The following is a 14,977-nucleotide window of genomic DNA, read 5'->3' as shown; positions in this document are numbered from 1 at the left end:
AAGGTATTGGCGTGGGGCGGGGCTTGGCTGTGGAAAGAGTTGCTGGAAGGCCTATGCGGGAAATGGAATCATGTTACTTCTCAACATAATCTGGAAGGGGAAGGTGGCCTGAGGAGCATTCTTGAGGGTAGATATATGCTGGAACAGAAGAGTGAAGGACTGGAGCCGTCCCTGAAGGAGGAAGGAAAGGAGCCCAGGATGATGAAGGGAAATGTCTGGTTTGAGAGGGACGTGGTCAGCGGAGGGGTGAGGCTTAGGTCCTTACAGGGCAAAGGGAAGGATGGGAGGGTCTTTTAATTAAGAGCAGAACTGACTCCTGAGAGCACGTGTCTGGTATGGAAAGAGGGCGGGATCCACGTGCGGGAGGGGCCTGGGCGGGGCCAGAGCTGGGAAAGGACTTAGATGGGGTGGGGCTAATCATAATGAGGGGGGTAGATCTGGAGTGGAGGGGAGGGTTGGGGAGGAGCCTTGATCTGAGAGGCGGAACCTAAGAGGTATAGGTCCAGCTATGAAGGGCAGGGCAAACGAGGTGTGGGCGAGACGGCGCACGGATGTGGGCGTGGTTTATCGTTGGCAGGGGCGTGACGGCTCAGATGGCACGTTCTGATAAGTGAAGGAACCAAAGCCCCTGAGTGCACAGACCCTCTTCACCAGCACCAGCACCGTGCCCTGAGCAATATCCCTTTCCCAGCCTGAACCCAACCCTCTGACTTCCAACCCTTTGCTCCAGCACTTTCAGCATATGGTAAGCTCAGAACCTAACTCAGGCCCCAACTCTCAAACCCCCATTCCTTCTGTATCTGCCCCTCATACTCTAGTTCTCATTCCCCAGATTCCTGCCCACAGAAATGCACACCAGCCTCCACACCTTCTGCCCCAGGCACTCTGTAGACTTCCAACCCTCAGCAACGCTCAAGGGCCTGTATCTGCAAGGCTTCCTTCTGTCTTCCTTTTGCTAAGACAGTGTCTCTTAGGCCGGCCTGCAACTGTGAACCCTCCTGTCACATCTGGCTGTCTTTCCTTTTTTATTATTTTCTGTCTTTCATTCTTTCTTCCTCTCTCCCTTCCATCATCCCTCCCTGTTTAGGGCTCAAAGAATAAATGACAGCAGTACTTGAGGGTCCTTCCACACCAGAGCCTCGGCTTATGGTAGGTTGAAGAGCTTTAAATTTCCTTTTTCAGATGGCTCAGCAAGGGCCAGCTAGTCAGCTAGAGAGTACAACTTCTTCGAGTAAAAGCAAAATTTAGCCACCAAACATGGCACTCCAAAGCTGCAACCCCAGTACTAAGAGGCTGAGGCAGGAGAATCAGAAATTCAAGGTTATCCTTACCTACATAGTAAACTCAAGGCCTGCCCAGGCTACCTGTGCCTCAAACAAACAAAACAAAGTATGATCAAACCCAATGAAACACAGTAGGTACTCAGACATTGTATAAAATACCCAGGAGATGATACTGTACAAATGCACAGACACCAGCCATGGCTCTGTAGGAGTCTCTGCAGTCCCCCATGCTCTGGGGACACACCCTTGTCCACCCAAGGTCGGCTTTTCGAACTCTGGTTCCAGCTGTGCTTGTGCAGGCTTAGCCCAACTGGCAGAGAGGCCCATAGCTGCCATGCCCTGCACACGTGCTGCCCCAATCCATGGTGTCCAGATGTGTGCACATTTCACACTTGTCCAGATTCAACCCACATGTCAGACATACAGCCACAGTCTAGAGACAAGCAAGAAAACATGCCTGGGGACCGTGCCTGTGTGCCACCCCAGTCTCAGGTCTGCAGGCTCCAGATGCCTTGGTGGCTTCAGGGTCAGATGGCAGAGTCCCAAGCAATGCAAAAGTTGCAGGTGGCTGGGAGCCACCACATGGGTGCTGGGAACTGAACCTGTGTCCTCTGCAAGGGCACCTACCAGTCTTCGTCGCTGAGCTCTGAGCCACTGAAATCTCTAGCCCTTCAGTTTCTCCCTCCAGCTTTGCTTTTTACAGGACGATCTAGGCTGCTTATGGTGATGCACACCTGCCTGCCCAGCACTCTAAAGGCTAGGGAAAAAGCATCTTCATGGCCAGGCTGGGCTGTGCAGCTTCTCTCTAAGAAAAGTAAAAGGAATATGACAGGCAGATGGCTTCACACGATGAAGATGCCTGTCACCAAGCCCAGTGACCTAAGTTTGCTCTTTGGAACCCACATGGCAGGAGGAGAGAACTGAGTCCCGCAAGTCATCCTCTGCCCTTGACACATGGACTAAAGCCTGTGCTGGTCCTTAGATGGATAGAGGGGGATGGGTGGGTCCATTGATAGGGAGGTGAGTATTTGATGGATGGATGGATGGATGGATGGATGAATAGATAATAGGCACACAGACAAGTGGATGGATGAATGGATGGATAGATTATAGGCACACAGACAAATGATGGATGGACAAATGGATGGATGGATGGATGGATGAATGGATGGTAGACACAGACAAATGATGGATGGATGGATGGATAGATAGTCACACAGACGAACAATGGATGGATGGTAGACACACAGACAAATGATGGATGGATGGATGGTAGACACACAGACAGATTAATGATGGATGGATGCAAAGAGAATCGAGGAAGTCCATTTCGATGTGGAGGACCCACCTTTGACATTATCTGAATCTGCTCTTTCCCGAGTGAAGCCACATTTTGAACTACCTATGGAGAGTGACTTTGGGCAGGACACCTCTGCATTCTTCTAAGTACTTTGTTGGTGGTTGATTTTATTTGTGTGCGTGTATGCAGGTTGGTCCATGCCATAGTGACCAGGTGGGAGTCAGCTCCCTTTTTCTACCATGCAAGCCCCAGGGATCAAAGTCACACTTGCAGGCTTGGTGGCATGTGCTTTTACCCATGGGGACATCTTTCCAGGCCTTTAGCTTGTGGTTTTCTAAAAACCAAAACCAATAAATAACACACACACACACACACACACACACACACACACACACACACACACAGCCACAAACTGAAAATATCTCAAAGATCCATCAACAACAGGTGGACTGATAAAAGAGTCACACAAAAGGCAAATTTCCAGAATGTACTGGAAGGGTCCGGAATGTTCCAGGTGGACATGAGGTAGAAGAGCACAGTTCAGTGCCAGGAGTAGCTCAAGGGACAGCAATACAGCAAGGAAAAAGGAGTTGCCGCCAACCTTCATCCACGGTAGACCCAGAGTGACACAGCCAGATGCCACTGGAATTGGAGGGCAGGCTGGAGCCTATTCGTGTGATACTGAGAAATAGCCCTTGCTGACCCATGAAGACAGACTGGGCAAGGAGCTGCCTGGGGGTAAGGTTGGACTGTAAAGACCTCCAGGAATGTTCTAGAAGTGTAAGGGTGACATAGAAAGCTCTGCTTATGAAACCTGACTGTGACTATGGGGCATGGAGTCAGTCCTGTTTCACAGAAGTCAATCCCTTGGCTGGGGTGACTGTAAGGAGCCTAACATGCCCAAAGCCATCTCAACACCGCAAGCAAGTAGTGCAGGATGCAAGCAGCTCTCTTCAGCATTATTTCTCGTGTGTTCATGCATGTGTTCACGAGGAATAGTCATGTGTGTGTATTTGTGTGTGGAGGACAGAGGATATTCTCGGGAGATGTCCACCTTGGGCTTTTCTATTTTTTAGACAGAGGATTCAGCTACTGACGAGAATGTAAATACACTCCCATCAGACTAAAATTCTGACCTTGAGTTCCAGAACATTTGAGAAGTATATTCTAATGGAAAATATAAATCCACAACATATACTGGTCAGGGACAAAGGCCATTCCAGGTGGGAGGAGATGCACAAGGGCAGGAGTCTGAAAGAGTTGAAGAGGGAAGCCAGTGCTTTATTCAGGTCAGTGAATGGTGCCATCCCTGCTTTAGTAAGAGTTGAATGTGTTCTAGAATGTTCCAGAACATTCAAACATTTTTTGGAACACTATAGAAAAGTCCAGAATGTTCCAATACATTCCAGGTGGACATGCTGCAGAAGGCCCTAATCGAGTGCCAAAAAGAGCTGGGGGCGGGGGTGGGGGGAGCAACAGGGGCCACCGTGGGAAGCGGGAAGCGAGGCAAGGCGGAGCAAAGAGCGTGTCGACAAAGATGTATTGAGAATGGCTTCCTCAGTGTGTGGGACACAGCTGCGACCGAGACGCCCAGCGTGTTGCATCTGGCAGAGGGACCATTTATTAAACTAATCATCACACAAGTGAACAAGCAACTGCTTAATTGTCAACATGATAAAAACTAGAGCTGAGACATTGTGACATAGGTTGTGGGCCAGAGTTGGAACGCTTGGGATCTTCTTTCAGGCCAAAGAGTTGGTCAGGAGGGCAAAGGGAACAGCCTTCAGGGCACAGGGAACAGCCCTTATGGTGATGAAGCCTTTAGTGTGGGAATCTGGCTTTCGCTCTGAGTTCCCTTCAGGAGGCCAGGAATCTCTGTCTTTCCCTCAAACGGTCCAGAGTGTGTGCGTTGTCTGCTGTACAACTGAGTCTGGATCCCTGTGTTCCTAGCCCTGGTGGCAGAGCTACTGTGGGCTGTTGTCACCAGGGAACTAGGATATGGGTTCCCATGACAACCCTCTGCTCCTGCAGATTGCCATGAAGCCAGCCAGACATCTATAACCACCTGATCTGTATGCCACACCAGATGATCACAAACAGAACCTTGGGGACAAGTGAGAAAACTGAGGCTTCAAGAACTCTATCAAGGTTGGGGATTTAGCTCAGTGGTAGAGCGCTTGCCTAGCAAGCGCAAGGCCCTGGGTTCGGTCCCCAGCTCCGGAAAAAAAAAAGAACTCTATCAAGATTGGCTGTCAGCTATGTGGTCAAAGAGGATTCTCTCTCCTGACATTCTGGTAGAAACCAGCAGCTAGTAATTGGCAGAGCAGCCTTGAGTTCCTCATGGGACAATTGAGTGTTTCCCAGGCTATCCCAGATGTCCATGAGGTGTTGCAAATCCTACAATCTGAGTGGATCATGCTGAGAAGGCAGGAAAGCCACAGACAGAGCCAAAATGGCTTCTTACGGCAACAACAGAGAGACTCAAGTAAGGTTCAAGTCGGATCAAAGGGGATGAACTCTGTTGTGAGAGACCTGTCTAGCACGTCTGTGAAGCCCAGGACTCTGTCCCTAGCGCTGTACAAACTATGCGTGGTGATCGAACCATATCTTCCATTCTAGCACTTGGGAGGTGGAGGCAGGAGGGTCGAGAGTTCCAGGCCAGCCTTGAAGAGAGGGGAGGGAGGGAGGGAGGGAGGGAGGGAGGGAGGCTGACTGAGATTTCTGTGATCCTGTGACCAGATTACAGCAAGCAAGGGTTGGTCTAATCTCCCAAACTAGATTGTGGGGGCCTTGATGGTACAGTTGTACTTGGGAGTGCTCTATGCTCTATGACAACAGAAACCAGGAGACATCCGTGTTGGTAATCAAACTAGTTCTTGACCAGATAGGACTTGGGGGGAAGCTAGAGAGAGCCTGAATGTAAGAGCAAGAGGATCTAGGGCTGTCATGGAAACCAAGGAGGCTCAGGGGGTGAGGGGACACTCATGGGGTTAGAATAAGGTAGAGGCCTGGGAAGAATGAAGGCTACTTAGAGGTCCCCAGATGTGAGGACTGTAACTGGGCTAACTGGTTAGTGTGTGTGTGTGTGTGTGTGGTGGTAGTGGGGTTGGTCATTGTCTCCCAGTGCCAGGGAGAGTGACAGGGTGTTCGGACTGCCCCAGCAGTGAGGGCCTCTGCAGCCGGTGCACAGAATTCATGCTACTGAGGAAACACTCCAGAAATCATTGCAAGAGGGACTAATGGCACACCTCAGTTACCTCACCAGCTTGGCCTACATAACCAAAATATAAAGTCAGCAAAATAAAGGTAGATGTGGCTCAATGGCTGAAAGACAGCTTAGAATCCCCCAGTGAGGGGCTGGGGGAGTGGCACAGGGGTGGAGCCCCTGCCTAGACTCCCCCAGTGAGGGGCTGGGGGAATGGCTCAGGGGTGGAGGCTCTGCCTAGAATCCCCCAATCAGGAGCTGGGGGTATGGCTCAGGGATGGAGCCCCTGCTTAGTCTCCCCCAGTGAGGGGCTGGGGGCGTGGCTCATGCCTAGGATCTCCTTCCTCCACCAGGGGCCCTAAGTCTGTCTGCAGTGGGTCAGAGCTCTGCCCCTAAGAGAAAGAAGGGACGTCAGATAAACACAAAATCATCATCAGACTTCTTCAAGGGATTACCCACTGATTTTGCAGGAGGGACATCAGGTCCAGGAAGGGGCACAAACTCACTCAGGCTACAGGTGGGACAGGCTGTGTCAGGGATGTTTGTGTCCCTCTTCTCTTTAAGAACTTCCCAGGGTTCTCCTGGATTGAAAGAACCCAACCCACTCAGCCCATCCTAGGGCAGTCGCAGACTGAAGCAGGCTCGGCCAACCTATCTTTATTCACTTTATTTAAAGGTTCATGTCTCCTTATCCCCTTCTTGGGATGGAGTTCCCACCATCTGCCTTGGGTTTCCAGAGATAAAGAGAAAGAACCTTAGCAGAGGGGAACCCCTAAGACCTCAGGCCCACAGTGAGGACACAGAGGAAGAAAAAGAAAGCAACATGGATGAAGTTCCATAGTTAGAACATGTGAACCAGCCCTGGGAAAGCAAGACGGGGCGGGGAGGCCAGATCCCCTTCTCCCTGCCACTTAGGTTCGTTTGTCTCAAGGGAACCGAGGGATGTGCTAGCAAGAGAGGGAGGTAAGACTCCACCCTGACCTTGGACTTTAGGGTACAGAGTAAGTGAATGTGGCGAGGCCCTTGTACTTGGAAAAAGGCGAGATTACAGCGTGGTCAAATCAAGCTTCAACTTGTAAGGCGGGGGGCTGTCCTCATAAGCAGGTGGCAGGGGTGGGTACAAGGGCCAGTTTGACTCCACCAGGAGGCCTTTGTGCTGTTCTGCAGTTAGAGGCTGTAGGGATTGAGGCAAAAGGGCCTTGTCTGGCTTCCCAGGGCGAGCGGGACTTCCCAGCATGCAGCCCTGGGCCTTCCACCCACCCTGAGCCCTAGCCACCATGACTGTTACTCACCTGGAACTTGAGGTGCTGGCCTGGTGTGGTGACCAGAGTGCAGCAACTCAGCCACAGGATGATCAGGACGGAGAGGAAGAGGCAACAGAACAGGACCCATCGAGGTAGCCCGGAACGCCTGTTCCAAGGATAGGCCTCACTTAGCTGTCTGAGCCTCACACCTCGGTGCCCAGCCCAGCCCACTGACACCTACCTGGACATGCAACTGAGGAAGTCACTCTCCTGTTGGTCCTCAGACTCCACCTTGGCTTTGCTGGTCTTCAGGTGGGGCTTCGCCCTCCTCACTTTCTCCAAGGGGCTCATAGGGTCTGAAAGGTAGGGGCATTTCAGTCCCAGTCTCAGCCAGAAAGCCAGCATGGTAAGGAGTGGGAAATGGACACCAAGACTTGGGCTGGAGGATGTGTAAGGCTGCAGCAGAGATGCAAGGGATCCTGGGATATGACCCATAGAATGTGGAGGCAAACCACTGAACCCTGGGAGACTGCAGATCCCGTGACACTCATCATGGATATGTTGCAATCTTACCCATGTGCACCTCTAGGGCCTTGGGGTGGGACCCCCTCCAGGTCACCTCCACCCGCTGCAGACGGCTCCCTTGGAATGCAAAGTTCTCAACCACAGGCTGGGTCTGAACAGGAAACAAAATGTCACAGACATACACTCTGAGCCCCAGTAGGCTCATCTCAGATGCAAGGGAGCTAGAGTTCCTAGTCCAAATGGCGTCCAGTTCTCCTAGGAGTCAATCAGGAGAACACCATCCCATGGGCTGTATCCATTAGCCTTTTTTTAAAAAAAAATTATCTACACTATCTTCAGACACACCAGAAGAGGGTATTAGATCCCATTACAGATGGTTGTGAGCCACTATGTGGTTGCTGGGACTTGAACTCAGGACCTATGGAAAAGCAGTCAGTGCTCTTAACCACTGAGCCATCTCTCCAGCCCTATCCATTAGCCTTAACCCTTCTAATAATCCCTAGGAACAGGAAGATGTCCAGGCCAAGAACACAGAATTACTGTGATTGACTAACATGGTCATGTGACCCAACCAGGGCCAATGAGAGTAAACCCCTTTCCAGGTAAAGCACTAAATGGAGGGCAGGTAATATGGCTCAGTGAAGTAAGGTAATGGCTGCCAAGCCTCATGAACTGAGTTCAGGCACAGCAGGGGTGGTGCTACATGGATGTCAAGAACAGAGTTCCTGAATGTAACACTGCCTCAAGTTCTCTTGTGAGGACCTCATATGCCACTCCAGTTCATTGTCATTCCTCCCCCCCACCCCACCCCCATCACCTGGAACACCACCACCTTCCGGTTGTCTGTCTGAAGGGAGTATGTCCAGGTGGAGGATATTAAATCTTGGGCAGAACTCATAAGGTCACTGCAGAGCATGGTGAACAGGTGCCGCAGGGAGAGGCTCCCACTAGGTGGGTCCAAAGCCAATTCCTGGGAGGAAGGGGAAGCCCAAGACAGAACTGTCAACGAATTCAAGCTGGGAGACTGGGTTGTAGTGACTTAGACAACTAGTTTGGGATAACCAGAGTTTTCAGTATCCAACACGGACCACCCTGCCCTGCCACAGACTAGCTGTGCTCACACAGCGCTTTCAGGGGAAGAAGCTTGGTTTTGAGATGGAGATTTGTAGGTTAGGGGTTCACCTTCTGCTCCAGCTGGGTCTCAGGTTCAGGGATCTGGCCCCAACACCCTTCACTGCAGGCCTGCTGCTCCTTTGCCTTCACGTAAGCCTCGGTGCAGGCTGTGGGCCACACGATGGAGTCACTGGGAGCCGATTCCCAGGATACCTCAGGGCAGCCCCAAGGCTCACCCAGCCCTAGAGGACTCACCTGCTTCACATTCTGTCTCTGTGGCATTGGGCCTAGAGCTCCTGGCCACGAAGCGGCAGATGGAGAAAAGCCGACAGCCCCGCTCACAAGCGTTGATCAGGACGGCCTTGTTATTCGGGGACTCAGAGGGGCCCTCTGGCTCAGGCTGGGAAGGGAGATAGAGACTCAAGCAAAGGGACTCGGGGAAGAAGGCTAGGGTCCCCCTAAGAATCCATGAGACTGAAGTGAGGTTTCAGAAGGCCCAGGATCATCATTTGGGGTGGGGGTGGGTATTGCCCTCGGAGAAACAGAAAGCAGCTTCTGAGCAGGCTGGATAGTGAAGGTCCTGGCTGGAGGAATGGACTGCACAAGTCTCAGGATGGCGGCAGCAGAGGGCTTTTCAGAGAGCAGAGAGCTTGTACTTGAGGGACAGAGTGGCGCAGAGCTGGCTCCGGGAAGGCAGTGAGCAATGTGGGAAGAGGAAAGAGCCTCCCCCATAGGGAGGCAGGGACAGGCACCCAATCGTCCTTGTACTGCGGGTGGGGTGAGCTCCAGGACCTCTCAAGCACAGGTCCCAGCCATCCTGTGGTATGTCCCCACTTACAGTGTTCACCCCAGGTGCCAATTCATCCCTTCCTGGGTACCAATTAATCACTTCCTGGAAGGAAGGGCAGTTCTGAGAGACCCCTCTCCTCCAAGCCACCCTCCTTGCAGGCCCCTCAGCTCCTCCCACTCCTGAAGATCCTCTACCACTGTGTCTCCCCACTACTTCTAGGGACACTGGCTCCCGCATCTCTCTAGAGACTCTCAAAATCCCGCATGCCTCTGCCAACCTAAGGGACCCCACATCAGCTCGTCCTGGCAAGTACCTCCTCTCCCCCATCCGAGGTTCCCCCATCCAGGCCCCTTCCGAGGATCCGTCTCCAGCAATACCATATCAGGGACTCGCATCCCCTCCCCCACCTGAGGGTCCTGCCTCAGGTCCCTCCCCTTTTCCAGTGACTGAATTCCTGAGAACCCATCTGTTACCTGCGCAGGGGGCAAGCCAGGGTGACGCTGCCGACACCGCTGCTGGCACCTCTGAGTGTCCCCGAGCTGCGGAGAGAAGGGGTCGCGCGCTGGGGTTGGGGTGGCCGGTGACGCCAACAACAACAACAGCGGCAACGCTACCGCAGCCATGGCTGAGCGTGCGCAGCGCGGGATCCGGGTGCGGGTGTCAGGCTGCGGGACCGGGTGTTGACGTCACTGAGCGAGGCAGCCTGGGAAGGGGGAGGGGGCTGCGGCGAGCGGGGCGGGCAGGTGAATCTCTACCTGGGTCAGGGACACCACATCGTCTTGATGCTTATGGCCCGGCACCCCTGCCCGTATTTGAATCAGCGGGCCGGGGATGCCTAAGAGGACCTGACTAGATAGGGTGACAGGCCTATCTCAGGCCACTCAGGGATGGAGGCCAAGAGCAACTGGGGCCAGGAACATCCAGGATCCTTAGTTAAGGAATTAAAAAAAGGGAGGAGGCAGAGCAAGGAAGAGGAATATGGACAGGGTGATGAAAGAGGAGAGAGAGAAGGAAACCAAGAGGATGAAGAGATTGACGGCCTGAAAGGATGGAGGGGGAGGTAGGAAGATAGTGGGGGTGGGGAGGTAAGAATGAGAAGAGGAAGAGAACGGAGAGTGGGGGAGGGGAAGAGGTAAAAATGGAAAGAAGGAAGACAGTGAGGGAGGAGGAGAAACAAGGGGTGTTTGAGTACCTGGAGGAGGAGGACAAAGACTTGGGAGTGAAGAGAGAGGAAGTGGAAGAAGGGAGGCCAGGAGAGAGTAGGACCATAGAGCTGGAACCAGAGTGGATTTGGAGCATCTTAGGGCTCGAAACCAGCCGGCCACCAGCCACAGTCAGCCTGCTTCTGGGACACTAGGATTCTAGGGGAGGTACTCTAGGGGCCGCTGCCTCCTCCAGGAGGTCCTTCAGGGCGCAACACTTAAGGTGGTCGCCCGCCATTTCGGTGCAGAAACAGACCTGAGGGAACCTAGTGTCTCCCAGGGACTCGGAGGCCCCCATCACTCTAAGAAGGCCACTGAGACGCTCGCTTTTCCCATCTGGTGGGAACACTTGAGGCAAACAAGGACACTGTGGCTTCCGTCCTGGGTTCATAGGTCTTCCCAGTTTCCTCCGTCCGGGCGCCAGGGCGGGGGCTCTGAGCCCCAGTGGCCTGCTTGGCACAGGTGCCTGCGCCCCGCGCGCCCTGTTGCTCCGCCCCAGCAGACGAGGAGGCCGCTCGCAGGGTCGTCGGGTCACTAGGAGCCGCAGGTTCCGGCCGGGAGGAGGGGCTGGTGCGCCCTGGTCCCCGCCGGCCGCTCGCTTTCATCTCAGCGGCCCGGGCCGGCCCCCACGTGGCTTAATCAGGCGCGGCTGTGCCTGGCGGACCTGAACATCTGGATCCCGGCGCGGCCCCTCCCCCGCCCCTCCCGGGCTGGGCCTCTTCCACCAGCGCACCCCGGGCACCGTCCCTGTGGGATGGGACCCCAACTATTTCCCCAAGTCGGACGCTTTGGCGTATGCTCATCAACCCAACACGCGGAAAGGCTGAGGCAGGAGGATCGCCGGGAGGTCACGGTCAATCTGGGCTAAGAGTTCTAAGTCAGCCTGGCCCATAGAGTGAGACCCTGGCTCAAGAAACCAAACACAAAGTCTGTTTCCCCAATTTACAGGTGGGAAACCTGGCATCCGGACGCCTGGGCAGAGCCGGAATTCAAGTTCACACTTGTCATTTGCAGAGTCCCGGGCACTTAACCCTTCCGCAATTACGGTCCTTCATTCAATTTCAAACAAACACTCCTTTCAACAAAGATTTTCTTGCCATGACTTCTCTGACAAAAAACATATAGGGTAGGGCTGTCCCCCTTCCAAATTAGGTCACAGGAACCCGGAATGGCACAGGGGATGGGCCTAGGTGACAGGGTACAGGAGAGCTAGCAGAGGCTGCCAAGCTGGGGAGGATGGGGGCTGAAGACATGGGCGGGCCTGACAGTCTCAATAGTGAAGGCTGAGACAGGAGGATGGCCGAAAAATTGAAGCCAGCTTGGGCCACGTGACATCGTGTGTGTGTGTGTGTTGAGGGGGGGTATCGTTCAGTGTAAAATAGGACGTCGTATGCGTATTTCAGATAGAGAAACTGAGGCATGAGGGATTGGGTTGGAGCGCCCCAGGGCTGAAAGTAAGAGTTTAATGGCTTCCAGCACCCCCTCCTTTTCCGCTCCTCGAGGCCGCTGGGGGTAAGCGGAAGAGGACTTGACCCCGGCCCCCCAGGTGAGCCCCGACGCCCCTCCTGGCGTTCCCCGGGGAGCTGGTCCAGGTGAGGGGCGGGCGGCCGGCGGGCGGCCGGGGTCGGATTTCAGGAAATCCGCCGACATTCCTTCGGGGCTTAAGAGGGAAAGTTGACTCGCCGCCGCCCCGCGTTCCCCCCACCACCACTTCCTACCCCCCGGGGCGGCGCGGCCGGGGGCGGGGGGTGCTGTCCGCGTGAATCAGCGGACTCCCGGCGTTCGGGAAGCAGCCACCCGGTCAGGGAAGGCCGCAGACAAGCGCCCTTTGTCCCTGGCCGCCCTCGTCACGACCCTGTTGACCCCCACCCCCAAGCGGAGTCCAGCCCGGCAAGGCTGGGTGGCGCCGCTGATTGCTGACGACACCGGGGGAGCGATGGGAGGAGGGATGCGGTGCTCCCCCACACGGCTGGCCATCCTGGAACTCAGCACCAGTCTTTTGAGGGTGCAGAGGAACAATGACCCCAGGCTTGGTGGCCCCAGAGCACACAAACCCAGGCTGGGAGCTCTCCACATCCCATATCTAGTACGTAAATTTGCAGTACGCTACAAAGTTAAGATTTGGTGTTCCCACTGTCTAGGCTTTCCGGGGGAGAAAGGCTGGGGCACCCACAGGCCCTAACCCAGACTCTCACTACCACATTGCCCAGAGCACGGCCAGGTACAAGCAGGAGGGGGAGGGGAGTTCCCAAAGGAATGGTCATAGGGAAGGGCAGGTCCCAGCTCTGCCCTTCTCGGTCTGGTAGGCTTTGATTTTTACTGGTCCTGCTGCTGCTCTATCAAAGCTTTGGTGGTTCTCCTCTGGGAATCTGAGGCTGAGGAAATTTCCCTGATTTAAACCTGCCTTGCTCCTCCACAGGAGACCCCTGGGTAAAGAGTTCAGGGCTAATAAAGAGCTCTTCCACCCACCCCTTTTAACATTCCCAGCCACCTTCAATGACTTAGGTCAATATTTGTCAGAAAGTACACCATGGCTACCTTCCTTTCCTAAGCAAAGAAAGGCCTGGACTGGAGAGGAAAGAGTTAATTCCATGGGAACACAGGGAAAGGGTGGGTGCACCTTAAGGTCAACTTCTTTGCCCCAAAGGGTAAAGGTCATCCAGAGGGCAGAGGTCAAACACCAGAGAGGGCTGTCTGCCAGCTTGGGTCAGACAGCTAAGTGGGGTGTGTGTACCCTTACTCTGAAACCCAGCTGCAGGACACTAGCTGGTGCTGTTTTCTGGCTACTTGGAGGGACAGGATTCTTTTATGGCTTTTTCTTTTTTGTACTTACTGAACTCTTCTGGCCTCACTGGGCCCAGCAGCATGTGTCTGGGGGCCCTCAGGTATTCAGGACTAGCAAAATTAAGTGGCTGGAGAGCAGGCACTTTGAAGGGCTATGCTGCATAGACGATGAAAGGGCGAAGGTGTGGCTGGGGGAGTAGTGGGAATTCACAAAAGGCTCGAGGGAAGTTTTCCCGAAGCCACAGGCAAAGAGCTAAGGCTCCTGAGAAACAACGAGCCCAAACAGCCAGCGAGCTGGAGAGGCGAGCATATGGTGTGGGCACAGGGTGGGCAAGGCAGAGTTGGGTCTCACTTCTTTCAAAGCCCCCTCTGCCTGTGGTGAAAACAAAGACAGGAGGAAGGCGGAAGGAACCCCAGAGGAGGGCCTTGCAACATCCCGGAGAGAGGACGAGGGGCCTGGACCAGGAGGGGGGGGTGTCAGAATCTCAGGATGGGGGTGTGTTTTGGAACCAGGGCCAACCGGATTGCTGATGGATTGTACGTGTGGGAAGAAGGGGGAAAGCGTTCAGTCACGCAGCTCCCAGGTCGTTGCCTGCAGCACCTGGGTGCATAGGGGAAGTTAGCCCTTTCCACCCGGGGCTGGGAGGAGGAGCACTCGGGGGGGGGGGGAAATAAAGATCTTTACTCCAAAAGCCTCCCAGGAGATTCCTACCTCCCTACCTTTAGTGAGACCTGAGCAAAGCGGGCGCTGTGGGGGAGGGGCGGCGATGATCCTGAAAATGTAGCCAAGACTCACCATCTCCACGGAACCACGGGCCACCTGGCCACATTTCTCAGAGGGGACCTGCAGACCAGTGCCACCTCGGCACCATACTGTGCTAGTCAGATTTTAAGTTTTGGGAGATTTTTTTTTCCCGTACTTGATTCCACGTAAACTTTTTAAGTTGGTCCCAAATTATTCTCTGTACAAAATTAGAAACCGAGGCACGAGAGGCCTGGTTTGCCCCCAGCCAAATCGCAGTGGCCGCCTTAGTTTTTATTTCCCTCCTTTGTCATTTGAAGCTACTTGGAGGACCTTTAAGGAAGGGACTGAGCCTCAAAGGGAACGACTGTATGGGAGAAGTCAAACCCTTTACTCTCAGGGAGCTCTGGCTGGGGGCCTTTATCCAACCCATGGGGTGGGACCACCCGGGAACTCGCATTTCAAGCGCTGCCTCGCCAGCAAAAGACCTTACAGGCCAGAGACCTCCCTTCGTGGGCATCCGGATAGGGTGGAGACGAAGACGCAACCAGGGAGATGAGATGCCAGGGCTGGGCTGGTCCGGGAGGGGTCCCCAAAACCCCAAACAGTGGCCAACAAAAATAACCCAGAGAAAGAACTCTGCGCTCTATTGGAGATAATTCTGCGTTGCTCGGGGCTGCCCGCGTTACCTGAAGTTGGCGGGCGGCGGCCGCCGCAGCGATTACTCACCGCGTGGCGCACCCCACCCGCGGGCCGCTGAGTGGATTTTTCCGTGGGGGGGTGTGAAGA

General features: G+C 54.2%; 1 protein-coding gene across 2 annotated transcripts; it reads right to left on the bottom strand.

The window, feature by feature from the left end:
* Positions 1–6,415: 6,415 nt before the first annotated feature.
* On the bottom strand, positions 6,416–10,553 carry Tmem59l (transmembrane protein 59-like). Of its 2 annotated transcripts, XM_006252897.5 has the most exons (9): positions 9,934–10,553; positions 9,509–9,562; positions 8,926–9,070; positions 8,740–8,837; positions 8,375–8,527; positions 7,606–7,708; positions 7,274–7,388; positions 7,081–7,198; positions 6,441–6,962 (listed from the first exon to the last, which is right to left on the bottom strand). In XM_006252897.5, exons 1-9 carry the CDS (start codon positions 10,081–10,083, stop codon positions 6,834–6,836), a joined length of 1,065 nt encoding a protein of 354 aa, XP_006252959.1. In that variant the 5' UTR covers positions 10,084–10,553; the 3' UTR covers positions 6,441–6,833. The 2 variants fall into 2 exon arrangements, with proteins under 2 accessions (NP_001257984.1, XP_006252959.1); NM_001271055.1 differs by lacking the exon at positions 9,509–9,562 and having other exon boundaries at positions 6,416–6,962; positions 9,934–10,139.
* Between the last annotated feature and the right edge of the window lie 4,424 nt (positions 10,554–14,977).

Source organism: Rattus norvegicus, chromosome 16, assembly GCF_036323735.1.
Source record: "Rattus norvegicus strain BN/NHsdMcwi chromosome 16, GRCr8, whole genome shotgun sequence".
Taxonomy (NCBI): domain Eukaryota; kingdom Metazoa; phylum Chordata; class Mammalia; order Rodentia; family Muridae; genus Rattus; species Rattus norvegicus.
This window is presented reverse-complemented; position numbering and strand designations above follow the sequence as displayed.